This window comes from Podarcis melisellensis (assembly GCF_964234715.1).
Source record: "Podarcis melisellensis genome assembly, chromosome: 6".
In the NCBI taxonomy this organism is placed as follows: domain Eukaryota; kingdom Metazoa; phylum Chordata; class Lepidosauria; order Squamata; family Lacertidae; genus Podarcis; species Podarcis melisellensis.
This window is the reverse complement of record NC_138538.1, coordinates 27,923,643-27,941,214: the sequence shown is the minus strand read 5'-3', so window position 1 is coordinate 27,941,214 and position 17,572 is coordinate 27,923,643. Positions and strand designations below refer to the sequence as shown.

The window sequence follows — 17,572 nt, the reverse complement described above, 5'->3', positions numbered from 1 at the left end:
ACAGGCCACACCACAGATCAACCTTCGATATCTTGTTTATCTCCAGATGTATTGGAGTGCAACTCCCATCTGCCCAAGCCATTACACGTTTGTTGGGCTGATGGGAGTTGTAGTCTGAAACATCTGGAAGGCGAAACAGGTTAGCAAAGGAAGCCGTAGAGAATGTCTCTTGCTTGATGCTTGAAATCTACCGCATTCTGGGGTTATTATGTGGTATGTTGGTGAGAGCTGTGGAAAGTTTGAATTATTCTTGGAACCCTTGTCCAGTAATTTCTAAGAAAGCTCACGGAATGGTTTTCAAGTGTTGTCATGCTGTGACAACGCTGCCTTGTCAGTGAGCAACTCTTAAGTATTGTGCAAGCACATTTGAGGTCACACCCCTGCTTTGAACCTGTGCAGCAGCTTGGCCTGGGCTAAAATATTAACTTAGCAACAAATTGAAGAGTCCTTAAGCAAGTAGGGACTGCGGGGACACTACTTGTCCTGGGATGCAACCTTTTCCCCTGAACAGGTTCTTGTGTTTTTAACAGATTATAATGGGCAGGCAACACACTGTTCCTGTTGAGGAAAGCCTTATCCTGTTGAATTTCTGCTTGCTGCAGCTCTTAAGGTACAGGAGCCCTGTCAGGAAAAGGTGGAGGGTTAAACCCTGGACCAGAGTTGCAAAGGCACATAATTATAATGAAGAGAAATGAGAGGAATTACAAAGAGCACTTGACGCCTTAAAAGCCACTATGGAAATGACACCATCACGTGTTGCACTGCTGTGTTTTTCATAACACTGTAGCTGACTCTCCCACATGCCGGAGACTTGAATACCTCTTGAGCTGCTTGTTGTCCTCACAAACCGCTTACTCACCCGCCCTTTGCCCAACCGCCCGCCCCAGTCGAGAAGGGAGTAACAAAAACAAAAATATCACGAGGCTTTTCTGACTACCAGGTATTTGACTGCTGCAATGTATATGCCATCACCCATCTAGAGCTGCTGACGTCTTGGCTGGCGAAGGGCAATGGCTGAAGTTTGCTTTCTCCCTCCCAACCGCCTGCTGTGAGCTTGGGGGGGGGGGAAGAACAGCTGCTTTAGATGCCAGGGGGTGGGCCAAGTAGGAGGAGAGCAGCGAGCTTGGCTTCTTTCCAGATGCCCTCTTCTCTCCTTCCTTCCCACCCCCCTCTCCCAATCCCAGCCATCCCATTTGAAAGCAAACAGGATTAAAATAGCCTAGAAGGCACAGGGGGCTGGAATGGCGAGGTCAGGCAAGGCAGCTGCGACTGATGGTTACGTGTTCCTTTCAGCTTATTTTCCACATGCCCTTTTGGCTCTCTCAGCTGACTGGTTTGCTAAATACTTTCTGGGAAGAAAGGGTAGAGGGGGGATGTTGTCAGCCAGCCAGCCATCTGCATTGAGCCAAAGATGTTGTTGCTTCTATGGAGAAAGTAAAAAAAAAAAAAAAAAAAAGTAGTCCTGTTTTCCTTCTCTACCTCCTCCAGGATGGGATTAAGAAGCACAGCAGAGAGTGTGTTAAGGAAAATGCCTCAGGGTCAAGTGCTCTTCTGGCTTCTCTGCCCTTTCAGGCCCTGCAAAGTTTACAGTCGTGGGCTGGGCCTGCAAGGCAAACAGTCGGCACAAGAACATCTGTTTACAAAGTGTTTGAAGCTGCTGCCCTTTTCCTGTCTCACGGGAGAATCTCCTGAAATTTTACAAGACCTCCTTGTATCCTGTACACTGTTTTTGTAGGCCCCACCTGTACTATTTAAAGCAGCCATGGCTTCGCTCTAAGAATCCTGGGAAATGTAGTTTGTTAAGGGTGCTGAGAGTTGTTCGGAGACACCCAGTCCCCTCACCAAGCTAAAACTTCCAGAGTAGTTTAACAATGACTCTTCCACTTTTTTTTTCTTTTACGGCTGATTTTTGGATGTAGTTCTAGGTTTTCTTTGTTTTCATGCTTTGAAAAGCCTTGATTGTGTTTATTTGTCTTTGCCTTCTGGGATAAGAGTCTCCAAGGTTATTGAGCGAGTTGTTCCCTTGTAGTGACAACCTGATGTGGAAAAGCTGAACCAAACTTGATGGAAACTTAAAAGGATGAGTAGTTACATGTAGATGAGGCAGAAGCAAGCAGTAAAACATATCATCATCAGTTAATTTATTCATCTCCTTGTAAAATACTGTCTCAAGGCAAAAGTTAATTAAAAACAGTTAAAAATGCAAAAACAATACTAAAACTCTGGGTGCATCACATCCAAAATGAAAACAAATTGCTGTGTTCGCCCCACAACTATTTTAAGAAAGGCATCTGTTTTCAGTCCAAACACTTTTGTAGAGGGAAGTAGGACGCCATTGTTTAGCCCCACTCCCCCAATTAAAATATCCACCTCTCATTGCACTATAATGAAAGGCTGCAAACCTGTATACACTGGGAGTGTCATTGAATTTGATGGGGATTTACTTATGAGTAGACACATACAAGATTGTTCTGTAAGTTTGTATAAATGGGTTTACTCACATTCAGGCCATGCTACTCTTTTCAACTGTCCACTGCTTGTTCACTGCAAACCTGCTCTTTGATCCCAGGAGCATTCCTGCAAATTTTAGTTCAGCCGTTTTTAAGAGGTCCAAATGCATAGTGGACGAACAAAGAACTTTCCCAAATATATAGAAGAAGCATGTTGTCATATAATGTATAAATAACAATTCAATTCAAGGCATGAGCCAACTCTTAAAATACAACCCACATGTTGCAAGTTGAAATTGGGCTATTGTTACAGGAATATGAGGCCTGAGTTGGAATGTTGATCATGCCAGTCCTAGCCTTGCCTCCTTTAATTGTCCACTTCTGCCTTGCTGCATTCTAACTTTATTGCTTAGGTGTCGCCATGGCACAATGACGCCTTTCATATAGCTATATACAGTACATTTATGACAACAGTTCCTCCCCAGGATACACAAATCTATGATGCTGTATGTGCTTATCAAAGTAATACTAAACAAGGTTTATTATTTATGTAGTTCATTTCCCAAACAAAATACTTTATTTTACATGTTGTAAGCCACCTTTTTATATTTTAAGAAAGGGCAAATTATAAATTTGCAGATAAATCTCACTGGGCAGTGCAGTCTTACACGTTTCTCCTCATAATTAAGTTCCATTGAGTCAAATGGCGCTTACTCCCTGATAAATGGGTATAGAATGACAGGCCGAGGTGGCTAGATTATGACTTGCTTAAGACCATCCAGTGAATTCATAGCTAGGTTAAAGTTCTGAACTGGGACCTCTAAATAGTAATGTTTGTAGCCCGTTGTTGAATAAGAGTTTCAGTAGGTTTAAGGATAATTTTTAACGACCAAAATAAATTATCCTCATAATCCTTGTAGAAGCTTGACTGTATATTTTTCTTTCTCTTGAGTTCCTTTCTTCCAGTATAAGATTGTGATCTGGCACATAACCACTGGCGTGCAATCTGGTTGCAATAGGACTTCTGCACACACAGCTGTGCTGAGCATTGTAGGTTAAGTAAATATTTTTCTAAAAGAAAACATTCAGTGAAATTTGTGGCGCTCTGAAACACTTTCAAAACTTAAGTTCTAGCAGAGTTGCTGGATAATGGAGGGCAGTTGTTGCTTTATACGAAAGTGGCACTCGTCTACAAAATATTTGGCCAGAAATCTAGGTCTCTCTGTCTCTCTCTCTTGTTAAAAACAATTTCTTCTTAAACTCATTTGATCCTAACATACAGTAAAAGTTCTTGGCCAGGGTGGACAACCTTTTTTTTTCTGTCTAGGCCTGCATTTCCTCAGAGGTGATAGATCTATCAGGAATTTCAGATCTACAATGGTAGTGGTGAAACCAAAGGTGCATGGGATCTCATTCCTGTTCCATTACTTTCTTTTCCCTCACTCTTCCACCCCATTTTCTCAATTTCACCTTCCTTGCTATCCACCTGATATTAACTTTAAGGGCCACCTGAAAGGGGTGTCAAGGCCACTGTTTGCTCACCTGAAGAGGAACTTGACTGGATCAGACCCAGGGTCCGTCTAGTCCAGCACCTTATTTTACACAATGGCCAACCAGATGACTTTGGGGAAAACAAAAGCAGGGTGTGGCAGCAATATCCCTTCTGAGTTGTTTATCTTCTACTCTTTGCTATTCAGAGCTATAGCTATTCTAAATGTATTTAGTGTACTTTGTTAATACTGTGAGATGCTTTGAGTTGAAAACAGGGATGAGAATCCAGTAATTAAGTCCAAGTATTATATAATACACCACAACACAACACTCTTTTTGTCCAACCTGCCTGGGCCCATACTTTACTAGCTATCCATAAGATTCCAAAGAAGCAAGTATGAACGGGGCTTTCTGTTTCCTGAGCCTCAGGCTGCCAACTTACACAGTATGTTGTTTTAAACTGTTTTTAACATTGAGTTTTAATGTAACTGTCCCTGGAACCTAAGGGTGAAAGGCCGTTTAAAATGATGATAAAAGAAAGTAAACAAGAAGTTAGGAACTGGATTCAGTTCCCCAGAGAGACAGAACGCCAGATTTAAATGATGTAGGTTTCGTTTTAAAAACTAAAAGAAAAGAGAGCAGCATTAACAAGTAGCATTTGAGATAATCAAAAGGCCCATAAAAGTTATAGTTCCAGAATCTGATTGGAAAGAGTGGTTGGGAATTACGAACCAGAATATAATGACAAAAGTTAACTGATCCCAACTCTATGCATCCCATTGAGCATTGATCTTAAAGGCTGTAACAGGTGACAGAAAACAGAAGGCAGAGGAAAATGCAAAGGTATAAAAACTCAGGGGAACCCCGTGAGCCAACCAGAAGTCTTAAAAGCTAGAATCTTCTAGCACTTTGGTGTACGTGTTTTGTCATAGCTGAAACTAGTTCCCAGATAGCATGCCCTCTGGCCTTAAAGCATAACATGTCCAGATAACACAGGTGTCTCAACTTGCTGAGATCATTCCAGTTGTTAGGAAGTAGCTTCTCTTCCAGAGACCAGTTTTTACCCCAAGGCGCAAGTGATGGCACCATTTTCTTGACAGGGTTCAACAGCCCAGTGCATGGAATTAACCTACCAAAGCATTCCTGGCCGTCACCCCACCCCCACCGTGAGGACCCTTCACCCTGCTCCTTCCTTTGCTGAAATTAGGGTTGAAAAAAGCCATCTGTTGTAGCCAATAGAAGGCTAGTTGACGTGTGTTGGAAATTTTGGAGTCACCACTGGGGAAGGGTTAATGCTTTCTTTCTAGCAGCAATCCCACCCATCCCACCAAAAAGAGCCACCCCCACCCCCCACCCCCGCGACAATTGCAGTTAGTCTCAAAAGAAGTCTTTTGGCTCCAAGAGAAGGCTTTTTTCTAAACCTGTTGCTCTTTTGGAGACTTCAGTAAGCAAGGGTGGGTTGCCCCCTCCCTGCAGGCTGTGTTGTCCAGGAATATCACCAACTCCCCTCTTTAGGTTTGGGAAAAGCTAAAACACGTCCTTGCATTGAGGGGTGCATGCGGTGGGTGAGGGCCCACAATTGTTTCTTGGGTTTCTGAATGTGCCCATGGGCCCTGTTCCAACTGCATACTTAATAATGCTTCGAATAACTCTAATAGGGTGAGTCATGCCAAACTTCCCTTTGCAAAAGCCAAGCTTATTCTTCCTTTGCAGGACCTATTCTTCCATACATTTAAGAGCTTTAACAATGCTACGGCCCCGATCAGAAGGTCCTCATTCAACAAAACTGTTGTTCTCCCATAAACAGATTGCATGCATGTATGAAAGCGGATTGAGACACCTCCCCCCTCTTAATGCCGCGTTCAAAAGTGTGTGTTAAACTTTAGGACTGGGGCAAGAGAGGTTATTTTTGAAAAATGACAACCTAAAGGCTCTGATCTAGCATAAGTATCCTCTTCATTCTTCTCTAACATTGGGACACTTGATCTTCAAGAAGGGAACTTTTTAAAAACAGCAGTAACAACGGATAATAATTTTATGCTGCAGAGAGGTTTTGTTTGAAGACTTTTGTGAGTGGGCAGGTGATAAACCCTTCTCTAAAACTATCTACCTGTAATATTTCCACTCTGAAAAGGAGGGAAATAAACATTGGCCAATTCTCCCACAAACATGTAGTGGTAAGAGAGGATTCAGCTGGTTACTAGATAGTTTTAGAGTTACAGTCATTCAGTGGTGTCACTGGAACATTGCTTGCTTATTCTCTCGCCAAGCTTCGTATTGCCATGGCTATAAGCTGTTGATACCCCTCCCCCCATTTCTTGAGTTGCATCCATGCCATATATTTAAAGCACATAGCTTCTCCCAAAGAATCCTGGGAAGCGTAGTATGTTAAGAATGCTGGGAATTGTAGTTCTGCAATGGGTAAATTATTGCTCCTATTATTATTTGGGGGAAGTCATGTGCTCTAAACGTGGTGTGGAAGTGACCACCCCAAGTCACAAGCTGCAAGGGAAATACAGTAGTACCTCGGGTTACAAAAACCTTGGGTTACAAACACTTCGGGTTACAGACTCTGTTAACCCGGAAGTAGTACCTCAGGTTAAGAACTTTGCCTCAGGATGAGACAGAAATCGTGCGGCGGGGCAGCGGGAGGCCCCATTAGCTAAAGTGTTACCTCAGGTTAAGAACGGTTTCAGGTTAAGAATGGACCTCCGGAATGAATTAAGTTTGTAACCAGAGGACCACTGTATGTCATTGGTGGCTTTGCCAGAATTACTTGGTCTTCTCTTTCCTATAGCAGTAAGGTACTCAAAGCGCAAGTGCCTTTCATTAACATCCAAGAAAACAGCTACTTTATTTGTTTCTTTGGCAAAAAAATTATATCCTATTTACTGTTCTCAAAATGTGTTAACAAGCAAAGAAGAATATAGTTGTGTGCTTAGCCCAGTCCTCCAAGCTATGAGGTTTCAGGGGAGCAGCACTAGGAATGAGGTCTTAGGTGTTTTGTAGTATTTGTATTTATTTAACAAGCTGAGTACAGGTGGATCACAGCTTAGCACTCCCAACAGATCCCCTCCCCCCAAAAAATCTCAGACCTCTAGATTTGCTTTCTGATTCTCTGTTCCAAAGTACAAGCTGCGTGCCTTGTCCTTTCCATTCGCAGACAACTGCATGAACACATTCCATAGTTTTGAGGAGGGAAGGGGAATCCCGATGTGTCATCTTTCCAGATCCCTCCAGACCAATAATAGTTTTGTTAAACCTGCATCATGACCAGGCAAAGGCCCAAACATGGCCCAACTGGTTTCCTATATACTCTCTGCACTTTTTAATCCTGAATCTTTTCCAAAATCTTCTCATTGGGACCCCTGAGATGTCATTTAGCTCCAAATACCATCCCATAAAATGTCTTCATAAAAATTAGCAGCCATCACAACAAAACATTGTTAATACAAATTAAATCAGAGGGGTGGCATTAAAGCTACATATTTCTTTTAAGAGCTTTGCCTAAAGAGAGTGGTCTTGGCAGCTCATGTAAAAGATAGATAGATAGATAGATAGATAGATAGATAGATAGATAGATAGATAGATAGATTCTTTATTGTCATTACACAAGTGCAACATTGCACAAGTGCAACGAAATTGGATGCCATCCCTTGAAAAACAACAAAAGCAAAACAACAACAACAACCAAACAAACCACATTCCAGCCACACCCACACCCACACCCATCAAACTCCCAGGTCACACTATCGAGTTACAGCATTCAAAAAGGCCACAGCTCTTGGATAGAAACTATTTTTCAGTCTATTTGTCCTTGACTTGATGTTTCTATATCTCCTGCCAGAAGGCAGTAGTGCAAACAGACTGTATCCCGGGTGAGATGAATCCTGCAGGATGTTGTTTGCTTTCCTAAGACAACGGGAACCGTACAGTTCTTCCAAAGATGGGAGAGGATGACCAATAATCCTTTGGGCTGTGGTTATGACCTTCTGGAGCACCTTCCTCTCCCTAGCTGTACAACTGGAGAACCAAGCACAAATACAGTATGTGAGAATGCTCTCTATGGAGCCTCGGTAGAAGGACACCAGCAGTCTCTCACTCAGATTGTTCTTCTTCAAAAGTCTGAGGAAATAAATTCTCTGCTGGGCCTTCTTCACCAGAGCAGTGGTATTTGCGCTCCAAGTCATGCCCTGATCGATAGTCACTCCCAAAAACCTGAATTCCGCCACCCTCTCCACCCGTTCCCCGTTGATATACAAGGGCTGAATGTCCGCCTTTTTTTTCCTGTAATCCACCACCAATTCCTTAGTCTTAGCCGTATTAAGAGCCAGATTGTTCTCTCCACACCAAACACAGAGCCGCTCCACCTCGTCCCGATAGGCGGACTCATCCCCTCCTGAAATGAGCCCCACCATCGTAGTGTCATCAGCAAACTTGATGATTTTGTTGCTGGAATAGATGGCTGTACAGTCATACGTATAGAGAGTATAGAGCAGGGGACTCAACACACAACCCTGTGGTGAGCCGGTGTTAAGGCTAAGGGCTTTGGACATATGTGACCCTACTCTAACCCTCTGAGAATGTTCTGACAAAAAATCCAAAACCCAGAGACAGGTGGAGTTGGAGAGTCCAATTGCCTCCAATGTAAAAGGACCGGCTTTCCCAGATCTGCCACTGAATTTGGTAACTGGTTCTAGCCAGCCAGCCCTGAAAGAACGTTATGGTGTGGCCACCAGCCTGTTGGATGGTGGGAAAGCCAAGAGGTTTCTCCCCACCAGATGTCACAGAGTGTGAGGAAAACACTCATTACAGTTATCCTTCCTCAAAATCAACCCCCACTCCCCCAGTTTTGTTTATCATTTTCCCAGGATGATGAGGAACCGTTAATGAGCAGGTGTCTCCCAAGGCACTCTTCACAAGTTAAGTTGTTTACACTATCGAATATCTGCACAGGACTTCTTGTGGATTTTGTTTTCTTGTACATTGCCACTCTCCCTCTTCTTCATCTCTTGGCTTTAGGACTTAAGCAATCAGGTTTCAGAGATTATTGATGGGAACTTGTGCTTCTAAGATGTCCTAGACGCATCCCCTTATTATCTTGGGTTTATTCACAGGTCACTGTGTTCTCACTGGAACTGTTAACATCTGATATAAACAGCCTCCTGCTATTTCCATTATTATTTATCTTGGAAAGAAAGAAAGACTCTGAGTTTGACTGTGTTGTTGACACTCCAGCTTCTCTTCTCCCCTGAACATGTGACCAGGGGTTGGTTGTCCCTCCATCAGTGACCATGAAATCAAGGTCTTTAAACTGTCCTTGATCAGGGCTACTTCCCAGAAAGCGCATAGGACAGAACTGCAAGTACTTAATCAGCTAGGCCTGATTGGCTTTTGTTTGTAGCTTCTGGTACAATTATAATACAGTACATGACTCTCCAGGATTGTGACATAAATCTCTTTGTAGCATGTGTAATTAACAGCCTCTGTGCAAAAATATCCATCTGTCAGGCTTGTGTTTTAATATTTATCCGTTTCCCCTTTTGGAAACCTTATTGGGACCAAACCTCTCTCTGTCATCTACCATTACTGGGGCTACAATGAAGCTGAAGCTGCCTAACTTATGGCTGACCTGTTTTGAGAAAACGCCAGCCACTTATGAAATGTCCTGACTTGCTTGATTTCAATGTGACGTGTAATGTATTAACAGAAGCGGGGAGGTGCTGGCTGGCGATGGAACTGGCAGGTTTGGTGTCCTCGAACTCAGAGGTAATTTGGCTTGGTGCATTGGCACCCATTTAAAAGATTAGCATGTAGTGGGTGTAACTATCCAACAATAACAACTCAGACTTTCAGCACCTCTATGAAGACTAACAAATTTATTATGGCATAAGCTTTCATGGGCTAAGCCCTGTCTACTTAATCAGGTGTGTATGCCATCTGCTACCACAATAAACGTGTTAACCCTGACTGTGCCACAAGAGTCGTCTTTGTCTTTTGTTGCAACGATAAAGCACAGGGCAAACGAAATGATAGCCCCAAGGAGCAGATTTCTTGCCAGTGTTTGCAGTCAATGATTCGCAAATCCCTTTCCGAGCAAATCCCTTTCCGAGCTCTACAAACTTAGCAAGTTGCAATAATGAATTTATGTGGACCAACTTACAATTGAAAGTTTGGGTGGCAGTTTTCAAGCCACAAAAGACTCTTAGATTGGGTCTGGTGGGTGGGAGGATGGATAGATGTTGCTGGGCCTGGTGTTTTCCATTTGTGTTATGTCTCCAAATATTTTGTCCCAGTTCTGCCTCTTGGGCCAACAAGATGCTTCAGTTTAGAAGTACTTTTCTGTTCCCCTTTTTTTGTGCATATGTGCCTGCATATGAAAACCAAAACTAGATCCACAGGGACAAATTCTGATGGTTAGCCAAACAGTGCTTGGTGCTTTTGTCTGCAGCAAAGCAGTGCTCCATGGGTTTCACTTAGTGGAAGGGTCTGTTTTGCTTCACACTCAAAGTCTTGCTTACCATTTTCTCTTGGTGTTCGGATAGCATTTTTCTTCCAGGATGCATCAACCACTCCAGGAGGTTGTTTTGATCTTGCGTGACTTGGTTTTCTTGTAGCTCTCTAGGTTCATCATTACTCTCTGAGGTACTCCAAAATGGCATGCTGGACCTCTGTTCATTCACATAAGGAGACTGGGATGTAGAATTTTACTCTGTAGCAGCATAGAACTAATGACCCTATGCAGCTTACCAACCCTCTCATTTCTGTGACACTGCCTTGCTGTGATAATTTAGCAGTGAGCCATTGCTAAAAGTGAGAGTTGGGTGGGGAAAGACCAGCAGCTGCTTCCTGCTTCCTTGCTATCCAAAATGGGGTTGGAAAGGGAGAGGCTCAGGCATACCACTGGATTGCACTCACAAGAATACAGCAAGGGACACCAACAAAGAATACTTCCTGTTTCTGGTATGTTGTGGAAGGGAACCAAGTGGGAAAGGAAAAATTGTTTGTGATAGTTAGGGGAGAATCCTCCTTATATAGGTTTCTGGGAGGTTGATGGCCAGAGAGTAATCCTTACAGTAACCTTGCAAACAAGTGTTTGTGGCCCTCCATATGTTGCTGGGTTATATAACCATTGGTTATATAGGAAATTGAAGTTCAACAATATCTTGATGGTCCTATTCTTGTAAACCCACAGAAGTGACGAGCCTGCAGAAACATAAATAAACATAGCCTACTAAAAGGCTAGGATCTGCTTTGTGTGCCCCCTTGTTAAGGTTACCCATTTGAGGACATGGTTCATTAATTAGATTCTTTGCGAGTTTAGAAAACACTTGCAAGAGTAAAAAGGAGGAGAGTGATTGACAAGAACAAGGAAACAACAAGAACTGGACAGAACTGGAGTGGGAACATTTGGGATATCCAGATTTGACAAGCTTATGGATATAAAATTGGAGTTTATACTCCTGGATATAAAAATCTGGATAGAAGAAATGGGCCCCCTTTGATAGACTCCTTCTATGATGGGACATCTGTAATTTAAAAAAAAAGACCGGTAAAGAACCAGAGGGATGTGGGTTTAGTGAAATGTGGGTTCATCAGGAAGACATTAGAAGTGGAGGGATAGGAGGAACGCAACAGGGAAAGAGGGGAGGGAAATTTGGAATCCAAAGGTTGTAAAATTATTGTTTGTTTTTATTCTATTTTCATCTGTACTATATTTGAAAGGGGGGAACTCGTGGAAGGGAAGAGGTCGACCTTAGGGGATGGAAATTTGGATAAACTGAGTTATTGATGATGAGTGTATTTTGGGAATAAGAATTTGTTGAATATTATTGCTTTTTTGGAAGATTTGGAACAGAAGAGGGGGTGGGGAGGGGAAGTCCTGGATATTGGAAAAAGTTTATGAATTGGATTTTATTTGTTTTAATTTGGAAAACCTTAATAAAAATTATTAAAAAAAAAAAAATAGAAAACACTTGCAAGAGCCCCTCAATAACATTGCCTTGGTTTGTTGATTGCAGTGAGGCAACCTTGTGCCCTGTTTCCCCAAGAACTTGCTGTTCCTGCTTGACAGCAAGTGGAATGATAACAGATATTGCCCAGAGTTAGTGTTCTTATCTACCTTGCTGCTAATAATGAAATCCCCTTGCAAACAAAGCTCCGACCTCTCTGCTTACTGTCAGCTTTGCTGGGGCTGGAGGTTACCTGAGATAGTTTGCATGTGATAATTTGATTTTAGTCTTGTTCTTTCTTTTGGATTTATCTTTGTGCAACCATCAAGTCCAGCATCCCATTTTCAACAGTGACTGATGGGATATTATACTAGTGGCAGGCTTCGTTTACTCCTGGCGGATTCCTGTTTACCAATACAAAATCACCTCCAGCTACTTTTGTAACTAAGTGGAAGTATTTTTTTATTTTATTTCTGCTGTTTTGTCTTGTCAGGTGTAACATCCCTCACTTCCCAGTTGAGGCAGATGTTACTGTGAGGCAGTGCAGCTTATAAACATAATGTTGCTGGTGTAGCATTTTCATTCTGGGGAGGTCACCTTCTTCCACCAAGTGCACAGCTTCTGTAGGGATGTACATGGAGCAAAGAGAGAGGAGGAGACCCTGCTTATCCAGCCACATCAGCCCTGCTGATCATGCACTGGAGCCAGGATTGCCACCCACATTCACTTACTCCTCTTGATTGTTCTTTCCACTGGAATTAATTGCAAGCATTCAACATAACTGAAACTAGGGCCATACATGCCTCACACACATCTTCTCATTTGACCTAAACTCCCTTCTGCTGCTACCAATAAATAGAGTAGCTGTCTTTTGATAGAGCATCTATTGGTACCACTTGAATCCCAGTCTTCCTCCAAGGAGCTGAGAGGAGTATTTTAGCTTTGGAATGTTCCTTAAGAGAGAGGTTATACAGTATTAGTTATCCATGTTGACTCCTGGTCCATTCCAAGCAGAGATGTAGAATGTTGGTCTCAAATGTTCAAGAAAGGACTCCTACTCTTTTTCTCCCAGTCCTTCTGTCTTGGCTATCGCTTCCTTTCTTATTTAATGAAGATGCTCTGGATGTTTGAAGACTATGGCTTCTAACACTTTGGTAAAGAGGGAGTATCCATATTGCTGTGCAAGCATGAATACTTACACTGATGGGATTCTTAACTAGTGCCGCATTAGATACAAGCCATACTCAACTTCCCATAGTGCCGTCGATGGCTCCAGGGCATTGTGGGAAACATAGATGGCCACCTGCAGCTCCCACAGCCCGGAAAACCCACCACATGCATCTCTGCTCCTCCACATGCAGCTGCTGGGTGACCTTGGGCCAGTCACACTTCCTGAAGTCTCTCAGCCTCACTCACCTCACAGAGTGTTTGTTGTGGGGGAGGAAGGGAAAAGAGAATGTTACCCACTTTGAGACTCCTTCGGGTAGTGATAAAGCAGGATATCAAATCCAAACTCCTCCTCTTCTTCTTATCAGTTTTTCATAGTCCTTTGCCTTTCAGTTTCTTCTACATAAAAAAAATGTGTTCTAAAGATGGCAATAGATTTAATGCCTCTCTGTACTAAATTCCTCCCTTTTATTCCTTATTCCAGTTTAAACTTGCTTGATCTGTAGGATAATGGCTTGCAGATTGCTTTCCTCCCCCTCCTCCCAGTGATCTGGGTGCTTGTTGGCAATTTCAGCTTGGCTGACTTTTCCACAGTGGATCTGACACAGAACAGTCAACTCTCATCTTCCCTTGTATCAGATGCTGGGTAGCCATTAGCTGTGATGGAACCATGAGGGTGAATGCAGAAAAATGGTCTGCTTATTTATTTATTTTGTGGGGGGGGGGGGATATGGTGAAACTAGAAATATTTGCACATTTCTGCAATCCCTGTAATCTCAGTGGATCCAAAAGTGCTTTTCAGCTTTACTGGCTCTATTATTTCTATCGTCACTTCAATGCTTTTATATAAAAAATATTCATGCATATAAATTACTGGTGTGTGTGTGTGCGTGTGGTTCACCCGTGACATACTGTGAGCAGCTGGCAGCATATGCATTTGTAGTGCACAAATGGGTGACATATCAATTATACTAAGTTTGAATGGTCTTTGATGGTGCAGTAGTGCTGAGCTGTACACTTGGGCTGGCTCATTACTCACAAATACATTGGACGGACCCTTCCAGTTCTATCTCATTTAAATTCTTGTGTCACCGCAGAATAACATGTCATGCTGAGTTTGCATGAAAAAGGCTGGCTTAACTATATCCTAAGTCCCAAGCCTGAAGGAGACAACTTCTCTTAGATACTGGAAATTCACCATGAGCAAGAGGGTTGCAGCTAATGTGCAGAACTATAGGTGTATGTGAGCTACTGTGGTAGTTAAGGGTACCAGTTGGATGCCGGAAGTCCCTAGTTTAGGTTATGTTGGGTCATCTTGGACTTGTCTCTGTTCTCTGCCTCCCATCTGTTATACAGGGATGATGATGATGATAATAATACTAGCCTTAATTTTATATACTTGTTTTATGAACCATTGGGAGCACTTCAAACACTTGTTAAAATAATTATTATTTCCTTTTTAAAATATAGTTTTTATTAAATCTTCTGTTTTACAATTTAAAATACTCACTTTACATCCTTAAGATACCAGTGACTTCCCTTTTCCATGGTTCATTTTACATATCATAAATCGCTGCATATTTTACAAAAACTATACCAATCAGTATTTCATTATTTACACTGTTGAATTTATCTTAATGTTGCTAGCATTTTCAGCTGTACACAATTAACGCTTTCCAATCTTCTTTAAACATACGTTCTTCTTCTTCTCTTATTCTATATGTTAAGTTTGCAAGTTGTGCATATTCTATCTACTTAAGTCGCCATTCTTTTTTGGTTGGGCCCTCACTCATTTTCCATTTTGGGGCTAACAAAATACAGGCCGCAGTAGAAGCATACATAAATAACCTTTTTTGACACCTGGGAATTTCAGTCCCCAACAGAAAGGACTTTGGTTTTTTGGGGAAAGTACTTTTAAACATTTCCCCCCAATTCATTATGGATCATTTCCCAATACTCTTTTACCCTTTTACAAGTCCACCACATATGAAAGAACGTTTCCACCACCTCTTTGCATCTCCAGCACTTATCTGATTCAGTCTTATACATCATAGCAAGCAAACTTGGAGTTAAATACCATTTGTGGATCTTTTTCAGGTAGTTCTCCTTCAAAGAATAATGTGTTGTAAACTTCAAGTCACTTTCCCCAGACTTTTCCCCAGAGGTTAAAATTTATATTTTGTCCTATACAGTATCTATTGCTCATTGTGAAAAATAATAATTTTTTCAACCCTCTGAAATACACATTGTGCCCTTTCATGCTAGGTTTAAACTAGTGTACTCCTTTCTTTTTGTACTCAACTTTCCACCCTTTCTCTAATCTGCAGACCACTGAGATTCTGTGGCAAGGATGGGGAACTTGTGTCCCCCCCCCCAAATTATGTTGGACTACACCTCCCATAATCTCTTGGACATTATGACTGTGGCTGATGGTCATTCTCATCCCAACAGCACCTGTAGGGCCACAGGTTTTCCACCCCTATTCTATTGGGGTGAAGCAGCAGCTGGGCTTGAGGCAGGGTGGGAGTGGAATTTATTTCCTCTTGTGTCTCCAATCACTACCATTTCAGTTTATCAGAAATATATCTGGCATCAGGAGACACGAGCAGTGAAATCTCTGTAACAATGTGGAAACCAGGCCTGAACAGAACTAAGAAGACTTTTCTTTCCCTCCTAATGAATGTGCATAGAGCAGGCATCCCCAAACTCGACCCTCCAGCTGTTTTGGGACTACAACTCCCACCATCCCTAGCTAACAGGACCAGTGGCCAGGGATGATGGGAATTGTAGTCCCAAAACAGCTGGAGGGCCGAGTTTGGGGATGCCTGACACAGAGTGTTTCATTCTGCATTTTTTTTGTCTACTAATTTATGTGAGCTGTTTCACGTGTTCTATAGGGACAAACTTGGATTTGCCGCAGTGTGTACTCAGCAGAGAGCTATAGCTATTCGTGATGCCCTGGTGAGGGCAGGTGTATGACCTGCTTGTTTTCAAATGCATGTCCCATCCACATGTTTTTAGATGTATATCTGAGACTTCATGGATATACCTTAAAAAAAGAATGTATAAAGTAGTCTTCCTGATTGTCCTAGTTATAAGGAGATGGAACATGTGTTTTGTAAGCTGCTTTGAGGGCGCTGAGTGACGAAGAAGTAGCATAGACATCCTGTAAATAATACAGTGGTACCTCGTGTTACAGACGCTTCAGGTTACAGACTCCACTAACCCAGAAATAGTACCTCGGGTTAAGAACTTTGCTTCAGGATGAGAACAGAAATTGGTCGGCGGCGGCAGCAGGAGGCCCCATTAGCTAAAGTGGTAGCTCAGGTTAAGAACGGTTTCAGGTTAAGAACGGACCTCCAGAATGAATTAAGTTCTTAACCCGAGGTACCACTGTAATCTGCATAGGCTAAGGCATCCTTTTACATCAGAAGTTTGGCTTCCTTCCTGAATGCTTTCCTGATGAGCTGGCATAAGCCTTTCACAATGTGGATAATGTCCAGCTTAGTTACATGTAGGTCAGTGTAAATTACCATCTCATTGCTGTAGCAGCTCTGTACTTTGGCATTTCCAGACAAGGACTTAATGTTGCAAGCCAGTCATTGGCAGCAGGTTTCCTGATTTTCCATGGGAAGGGGGAAATTGGGATTAAATGGGGCAGGGATGGAAGATTCAGGGTGACATTTTGATGCCAATGGCCTCATGTGGATGTGGCAAATAAACAACAGCATTGTGTGCATAAACAGCACCGATTTCATAATAAGCACTTGTCTGGAAGCATCCTTTGTGTTATCTAGCTAGCTAATCTGCATGGTACCCGACTTTGGGTGTGGGTGGACATCAGGTGATATACAAGACTTCCCATAGATGGGGGGGATTGCTATATAAATAGCAAATATTCTTATTTATTGCTGTAACTGCTGCATTCTGACCACTGTCCCAGTTTGGTATGAGTTGTATAATCCTGCTTGCAAACATTTGCAAGGTTTCTCCCCCCCCCCCAATTTTTAATTGAAAAAAGTAGCCAGGAAAAGTCTTCCAAATTGCTAAATCTGCTATTTTTCCTCTTTTGCAGCGGATCGTTGTAAAGAAGTACAGCAGATCCGAGAACAGCATCCAAACAAAATTCCAGTGAGTATAGAACGGATGGTTGTGTGGTGTGTGTGCGCTTTTGTTTGAACTTCTGTGTTCCTGTGTTCCATGCTTCGGTTTTGGCTCTCAGTGCCAGCCTGCTAAAGTTGCTCATTTTCCTCTTACATGGGCCGAGATGAAATCGCTGTATTGTTAAGACTCAACACCTTGAAAGCAGAAAATAATAAAATGGGGCCTGGCCCCTTATAAAAATTATAGCCAATATTTGAGGGCAAGGATATGCACTCTGCAGGGTGAAGGTGGAGATGGAGGTTGAGGGAGAAAGCCGTTTACAAGGCATGCCAATAAGTTCAAAGAAGACAAAAACCAACAATTTAGAAAACATGCAATAAATTCAGTGTTGCAAAAGAAGCAATCTTA

General features: G+C 42.4%; 1 protein-coding gene across 1 annotated transcript in view; it reads left to right on the top strand.

Moving 5' to 3' along the window:
* The window catches only part of MAP1LC3A (microtubule associated protein 1 light chain 3 alpha), a 41,654-nt gene that overhangs the window by 7,076 nt on the left and 17,006 nt on the right, over nucleotides 1-17,572 (top strand). The window contains exon 2 of the mRNA XM_081917402.1: nucleotides 17,136-17,191. Within this exon, the coding sequence (XP_081773528.1) occupies nucleotides 17,136-17,191 (56 nt within the window). The remainder of the gene's footprint in view (nucleotides 1-17,135; nucleotides 17,192-17,572) is intronic.